Source organism: Sinocyclocheilus grahami, unplaced genomic scaffold, assembly GCF_001515645.1.
Source record: "Sinocyclocheilus grahami isolate Dianchi unplaced genomic scaffold, SAMN03320097.WGS_v1.1 scaffold2048.1, whole genome shotgun sequence".
In the NCBI taxonomy this organism is placed as follows: Eukaryota; Metazoa; Chordata; class Actinopteri; order Cypriniformes; family Cyprinidae; genus Sinocyclocheilus; species Sinocyclocheilus grahami.
In genome coordinates this window covers 24,584-32,824 of record NW_015507227.1, presented here as the reverse complement: position 1 = coordinate 32,824, position 8,241 = coordinate 24,584, and the positions used below count along the sequence as shown (strand labels likewise).

At 41.6% G+C, this 8,241-nt stretch overlaps 1 protein-coding gene across 1 annotated transcript in view; it reads left to right on the top strand.

Annotated features, from left to right (window-relative positions):
• LOC107573839 (fibrillin-1-like) overlaps nucleotides 1-8,241 on the top strand; it is a 24,750-nt gene continuing 16,509 nt past the window's right edge. Inside the window, exons 1-7 of the mRNA XM_016260287.1 lie at nucleotides 1-43; nucleotides 109-234; nucleotides 2,677-2,829; nucleotides 3,021-3,233; nucleotides 4,266-4,355; nucleotides 4,743-5,495; nucleotides 7,044-7,169. Coding sequence (XP_016115773.1) covers nucleotides 1-43; nucleotides 109-234; nucleotides 2,677-2,829; nucleotides 3,021-3,233; nucleotides 4,266-4,355; nucleotides 4,743-5,495; nucleotides 7,044-7,169 — 1,504 coding nt within the window. The remainder of the gene's footprint in view (nucleotides 44-108; nucleotides 235-2,676; nucleotides 2,830-3,020; nucleotides 3,234-4,265; nucleotides 4,356-4,742; nucleotides 5,496-7,043; nucleotides 7,170-8,241) is intronic.

The following is an 8,241-nucleotide window of genomic DNA, read 5'->3' as shown; positions in this document are numbered from 1 at the left end:
ATGATTTGCTTGGACCGCCAGCTTCACAGGTGTGGTTGTGATGGTGAAGGTGTTTGTGTGAGAGCAGCAGGTTTAAGCGTGATGATCTGATGGTTTTGTGTCTCTCAGACATTGACGAGTGCTCTCAGATCCCGGGCCTGTGCAGTGCAGGTCAGTGCTCCAACACCATCGGCAGCTACTTCTGCAGGTGTCCGGTGGGCTTCGACACGGCGCTGGACGGCTCGCGCTGCATCGGTGAGTCCCACCGACTCTCACTGTCACAGTCTGATTTATTAAATCACTGTAATGATCTCCTGATCTCCTCTGAAACTCTCCTTCTGTCGGTATGTTTTCTTATAGTTCACATTTAAAGTCATAATGAAACCTAAAAGAGGAGAGCAGTAGATCCTCCAAAATCCACTGCACACTCACATTCAGATCTCAAATGAAACACTCATTTCATACATTTCACAATTGGTTAATATTTCAATAACTTAATAGCACATTTGTATGTTAACGGTCTCTGACGTTAATGGTCACATGACATGCAACATATTTTTTAGTGTTTTATTTTGATAGTTTTTAAAAAATATTATGAATTCATTTAAAAAATGTTGTTACTTTTTATCATGCAATTTTAATGTTTATTTTGATTCGTGTTTTTTTAATTTCTTTTTTAAAAACAGTTATTTTAATTTTACATTTTAATTTCATTTTTAGTAAGTGTTATTTGGATTGTTTTTATTTTTAAAATTACTTATTTTCATTTTGCATTTCTATAATTTAATAAATTTTTTAGTGTTTTGTTTTTAAAAGCATTTATTTGTTTTTGATTTTGCATTTTATATGCTTTAAATAAATTTCTGAATATTGTATTTTGATCCATTTTTATTTTAAAACCATTTATCGTAATTTGTCATTTTTCTGATTTGATGAACCCTGATCCAGCTAACCGGGTTTGAATGGCATTAGATGTGAACTGACTGTGGCAGAACATTCAGTTATTCATCAGACCAGTGAAGCACATTCAGATGAAGCTGATGAATTACACGAAACTGTAAAAATAAGCGTTTGTGTGTGAGTGAGTAAGTGAGTGTGTGTGTAAGTGGGTCAGTGGTCTTCAGCTGATGTGTGTTGGCTGAGATTGTGTGGAAGGAATGTGTGCTATGACTCGATCCACTCCAAACGTTTCCTGAGCCAAACATCCCTCTCTTCTCCTCCATCATCGTGCTCCCTCGTGTTACTCCTGCAGCTGGAGATGCTCTGTCATTACACCGACTGTGCCGTCACACTGCGAGTGTGTGTGTGTGTGTGTGTGTGTGTCGCCACGTACACAATGTGAGGTGACACACGCGTGCACCCAGCTAATAAAAAACATGCTCTTAGAACGTTTTGCTAATGTTCCAATTAAGTTATAAAAACATTATTTCTGAAAGTTCTATGAACATTCAAAACATTCCGTTTTTAAATGTTTTAAAGACATTTTTATGAGAATGTTAAGGGAACATTCCATTGTATCATTTTGCAAACGTTACGGGAACACTACTTTTGAATGTTCTCTGAACGTTCTGAAACAAGTAGTGATGTTTGAAAAACTGTAGACAAAAGTTCAGGAAAAGAGTTTGGTGAATAATGTATAAATTATGTTTTGAGAAGATTATTAAAGGCCAGATAACTCTGAACGAACGTTCTGTGAGTGTTACTGGGAGAACGTTTGTTCACAAGCTTTCCAGAACATTCTGAGAATGTTTTCTGTTAGCTGGGTGGACATGTGTTTGTGAATCACAGATTCATTGATGAGGGTGTTTAAAACAGATGTTCTCTTTAGCCAATCAGATGTGAGTTTTTAAAGGGATAGTTCACCCAAAAATGAAATTTACTCACCCTCAAGCCATCCTAGGTGTGTATGACTTTCTTCTTTCAGACGAATCCAATCAGAGTTATATTAAAAAATGTCCTGGCTCTTCCAAGCTTTATAATGGCAGTGAATGGGTGTTTTTGTTCAATAGTCCAAAAGAAGTCCAATAAAGTGCATCCATCCATCATAAAAAGTGCCTCACACGGCTCCGGGGGGTGAATAAAGGCCTCCTGAAGTGAATCAATGAATTTTTGTAAGAAACTTATCTATATTTAAAACTTTATAAACCGTAATCTCTAGCTTACGCTAACTGTCGTACGCGCGTTCATTCCGGCGGATGACGTAGGACGCCGCAAAACGAAACACTGGTCATGAATTAAAAGTACAAAACGAGGATCTGTAAAGAAAATGTGGGAGTATTCCGATATAAGCCAAGAGGAGACAGGTTTTCCTTTGCTAAAGTACGGAAACTTTGCTTCCTTTGCTGCTGTAAACAAACTGCGGTCCTCGCGAGACTAGCATATTCTAGCATATTCATACATCATCCGCCGGAATGAACGCGCATACGACATTACGGTTTATAAAGTTTTAAACAAAAATGCATCGATTCACTTCAGGAGGTCTTTATTCACCCCACGGAGCCGTGTGAGGCACTTTGTATTATGGATAGATGCACTTTATTGGACTTCTTTTGGACTGTTGAACAGAAACACCCATTCACTGCCATTATAAAGCTTGGAAGGATATTTTTAATATAATGCTGACTGGATTGGATTTGTGACTGCATTAGATTGTGTTAGATAAGTGCAGTGACGCTGTGTTTGTGTGCCCTGCCCCAGATGCTCAGACGGGGTTCTGCTACGCTAGCATCGTGAACGGACGCTGTGCTAACCCGCTGCCACAGCGCATGTCCAAGAGTCAGTGCTGCTGCGAGAACCGAGGATGCTGGTCCGGATCCACCGTCCCAGAGATGTGTCCCATCCGCGGAACAGGTGAGGATGAGCTTTATTAGTAACTTTATTTCTGTTTTCTATTTCAACGACATAGAAAATCGTTTAGAACAGCTGAAATAGTATTTGAAATAGTATTTTGAACAAGCAATATAAAAGATGGTATTATGGTACAGAAATTGAACTGAATGATAATTGAATGTGAATTTGAAACTCTCTCTCTCCCCACTCAGAGGAGTATCAGAGACTCTGTCTGTATAGTTACACGGTTCCTGATCCAGACCGACCAGATCTAGGTCAGATTCCCATTCTGGTTCCTGGTATTATTCCTCGCCCCGGTCCTGGTCCGGATTTTCCTGATGTCCCACGAGATCCCATACCTGTGAGACCGTACCGTCCCATACCGCCCACATCTGTTGACCTTCCCTCATTCACCATCAGACCTGGTAATGCACACAAACACACCTAAACACCTCTGAAGGGCTTGGCATTGAAAAGACACGCCTCACTTCCTGTTTACTTCCTTGCTGTCAATTTGTGAATGTGAGTGCTATATGAAACCGTTCATATCAAGAACACTTGAGTAACTTCTTACTGGCTTTGTGTCAGAATCATCTGTTCTGAATGTCAGGCAGATCTGACAAAAGAGCTGAGAGTGTTGAAAACACTAGAGCATAAAAGCAGTGTTGAGTCTTTTAAAAAATATTTTTTACTCTCTAAAAATGCATAAATCCCGCACACTACTCAAACTTGCATAATTTTTATCCAATGCACATATGAGTGATTTGGATGTGCGCTATATTTTTATTATACTCACAAATTCTACCTGATAAAATGTTTTACAGCATGGCATGACTAGAAAATTGTAAATTCATAATAAAAATGGCATTTTAAGATCTGAATAATTTCAATTGTTTCCATGTCTAGAAATCACACTTTAAAAAAAAAAAAAAGAGGCTTCCTCATATCAGTGTTATTTCAGTATCAGATAATATGAGATACTATTATAGTTTTATTAATAATTTGAATCAGTTTTTATTTCTATATTTTCTGTTTTCATTAAAATTTTAGTAAAATTTTTAGTATTTTTTGATTTTTTTGTCAGTTTTAATAGTTTTTATATGTCTATACTAGTTTTTTATTAATTTTTATTTATAATATAACGCGGCTCAGCCAATCAGAGTCAAGCACCGGAACTCTCCGCTTTATAAGGAAAAATGTTGTCTTGGCAACTAGCTGAAATAAATTTTTATTTTATTTAATTTTTTCATTTAATTTCATTTCAGTTGATGTGCATTTTTATTTCAAGTAACCAAAATGTTTTTTTTAATGTCTGTAATTTTAGTTAACTATATAAACTCTGCCTCATATATCCAGGTTTTTCTAGAGGCGCTGGTTTCGAGGGTTTGAGAGGCTGATCAAACTCGGCTAGCTTAACAAATGTCTCTGATATTTTCCCATCTCTCTCTCTCTCTCAGTCATCGTGCCTCAGAACATCAGCATCAGCATCAGGAAACAGGGGTACAACCCTCAAAAGGACACATTTGTACCTTCTTTACCCCTAAAGGGTGCATAGTAGTACCTTAGAGTAATAATATGTACCCTTAAAAATATGTACTCTTATGGTGCTATTATGAACTGTTCAGGGGTAAAGAAAGTACAAGGATGTCCCTTTAAGTGTACTGCCCTAGTGACAAACTATTGTACCCCTAGAGGTACTGGGAGGTACTCTAGAGTTTTCTGGGAGTGTACTTGATACATAGGAAAGTTCTTGAATTTACTCCCAGGAACAAATGCAGTGTGCAATTGAAAATTGTGTGTACAGGGCATTTACTCACATACTGCTAACATGAGACTCAAGTGTTGACATTAGATAAAGTGAGAGGCTTCGCGGAATTCCACAGCTGTTCATCCCTTTGAATTTCCCTATCTCCATATTCAAATTTGTCTTCCAGAAGGGTATGATGCAATGGAGGGCACCTCATTGCTAAATGAGGATATGATTGAGGATGATGATGGCGCCAGCTCCTCAGCTTATCAGGAAATCGAGCGGTTTGAAAGAGAAAACGCTGCACGTAGTCAACACAGCACCAGTTCCACGGTCACGGCTATCTCCATTCCTCCTACCTCCTCGCATGCCTACCGAGTCCCGTGTCCGCCCCCGTCCCAGCCCCCACCGGATCCACCTGTTCCGCAGGCTATTCAGGCTTTCAAGGAGTCCGCAAACATGGTGGCTGCCTTCAACATGCAGTGGAAGGAGGAGATATCGGCGATGCGCTACGAGCTAGCAGAGCTGCGCAGGGATGTTTGCGGAGAGCTCAAGACTTTCAACAGCAACTTCTTTAATTTCACCCAGTGCTATAACATGTGGACCATGTGCCGGGACGCTGCCACTGGCACCAGTTCCAGCACTAGCGAGAGGGTGTCTGTTGGCGTCCAGACCGGCGCTAATGGTCTGGTGAGACAAAACACTGCAGACGCCTCAGTAATGTGTCAGCCAGAACCGGCTGCCTTCAACATTTTCGACCTGATGGAGCCTCCGCGCATCGAGATCACTGAGGGAACTCCTGAAGGAACCACGGCCACCAACAGCCCAACCAGTCCTGCCAGTCCAGATAGACCCACCACCGGCCCACCGCTGTCCAAGCCGTTGGGACGGTCCAAACTGGACACTTGCAAAAAGAAGAAAAACTGCAGTCGAGCGGACGGTCAAAGAAGCGCCAGCCTTGAACTCTGGTGCAGAAAGTACACTAGTGGACCAATGTCCTACATATCTCTATCCTTCTGATCATTCTCATCACTGGAACAGACATTGACTTTGTTTCTGAATCAACACTATACACCTGCATCCAGAGAAGAGCTTGTCCCTATTCTCTTGGCAAAAAAGTTGATAGCTTGGCTCAAATGCCGAAAGGAGAAGGTGTCGTTATGGCATAATGGGGATAGTGTAGCTATTCTAACTGGAACCATTTGTTGTGCCGGATCATAAAATCTGTTTACATCACTACGGAAATTAATCATGAATGTCATTCACATTGTAAGGAATGTCACAATTTGTCTGACTGTCACCATCAGTGTTTTGTCCATGGCTAAAGCAGTTTTTGTGACAGTGGTGAATTATTTCACTGCTCAGTCTGACCAAAAGAGGTTATGAATATAGTTGAGAAAGATGCACATTTTTTGGCTTATACTTTTAATGTTTATCAAATAAATCTAAATTATTTAAATTCGGCAAATTTTTTCAATATACTTCTTTGCATTGTTTTTAAATTAGTTATTTAACTTTTTTGTAGACGGGTGAAAATACGGAATACCGTTAACTTTAGTGACGTAATGAGTTCAGTTTGTAGGCAATCCGTGTGTCATTCGTTCATGTGTTTTTCGATTTAATATTGAAAGTAGAAAAATTTGAAAAGCCCCCCCCCCCCCCCCCCCCCCCCCCCAACACACACACTCACTCACTCACTCACTCACACACACACACACACTCACTCACTCACACACACACACACAAGCACACACACACACAGACACACACACGCGGACACACACGCGTGTGCACACACGCGCGCACGCACGCACACACACACGCTCGCACACACACACACACACACACACGCTCTCACACACACGCTCACACACACGCTCACACGCACACACACACGCTCACACTCGCACACACGCACACACGCACGCTCACACGCACACACACACGCTCACACACACACACACACACGCACACACACACACATGCTCGCATGCACACACGCACACACACATGCTCACACACACACACACACACGCTCTCACACACACGCTCACACGCACACACACACGCTCACACACACACACACACACACACACGCTCTCACACACACGCACACACACACACACACACACGCTCACACACATGCACAGACACGCTCATCACACGCGGACACACACGCGTGTGCACACACGCGCGCACGCACGCACACACACACGCTCTCACACGCACACACACACACACGCTCTCACACACACGCTCACACACACGCTCACACGCACACACACACGCTCACACACACACACACACACGCACACACACACACATGCTCGCATGCACACACACATGCACACATGCTCACACACACACACACACACGCTCTCACACACACGCTCACACGCACACACACACGCTCACACACACACACACACACACACACACACGCTCGCACACATGCACACACACGCTCACGTCTGCCTGCTCTCTGCAGATCTGGATGAGTGCGTGGCCAACGGTCGCATCTGTAACAACGGCCGCTGCGTCAACACAGAGGGCAGCTTCCACTGCGTGTGCAACGCCGGCTTCGAGATCTCAGCTGACGGAAGGAACTGCCAAGGTGACCCACAATGCACTGCAGTTTACAGACGGACATGAGCATGGGCCTTCGATAGTGAAAGAAACTAGATTAGACGGCATAACTTTCACACTGGTCTGCTTTTATATCTGCATTACCACTGATTGGACGCTAGGTGGTGCTGTGGAGTAATCGTCACTGCAGAAACGCAAAAATACTGATTGTTTCCAAACAGGTTTCACAGATACTCTGGTAAACTATCCTATTGCACACCTCTAAACTGATCAATGTGGACAGTTAGGCACTACGGTGGGTGGAGTCTGAGTGGGTGGGTGGAGTTTAACTGCATGGGTGGAGTCAGGGTGGGTGTGGTCTAATTTCAGGCGAGGTGTTTGAGTGAATGTAAATGACATGTTTGCAGGGTTCGCACAAGTGCTTGAATTTATATTTTAGAAATATATGTTCTAGAACACCTGGAAAATCATCTTCAGATTAATCACATTCTCTAAAGGAAGAAGTATTCCCATACGGTACTTAGCTGTGGAATAATCAGTAGAAGGCTATTCTTTTTTCAGAAACTGTTTTTTAAGCGTTCTCGTGTCATTACAGGGTGCTCAAGGCTGTATATGTTGTATAATTTGTATAATAGGAATTATTACATAAGTATATTATATAGAACATTTTGTTCTTAGAGACCATTTCACACAAAATGTGTTTTTTCATTCCACTGTGCTACTTTTCTGTTGTTTTTTATATAAACGTTGGGCTCGTTCGAAAAACAGCGTTCAAGTTCAAATAAGTTGAACTTTTTAAAAACGTGTTTTTCTCCGTTCCGCTGCCTGCGTCTTGTGTTTTTCAAAGCAAAAGCTTGTTCTGTGTGAACGGCCTCTTCGTCTGTATTCTTTTTGCATATTAAGTTCTGGTTTGATTTTTTCAAAAAGAATATAATAAGCAAAGAGAATGTTAGAAATAAAGTAAATTAAGAAAAACATGTATTATATGTAAGTCCTTAAAAATATAGGTGCTAGAAAAAGTGCTGGATATTCATGAGGTGATGAATATCTGTGATATCACAGATTTCTGTGTGTGTGTGTGTGTGTGTGTGTGTGTGTGT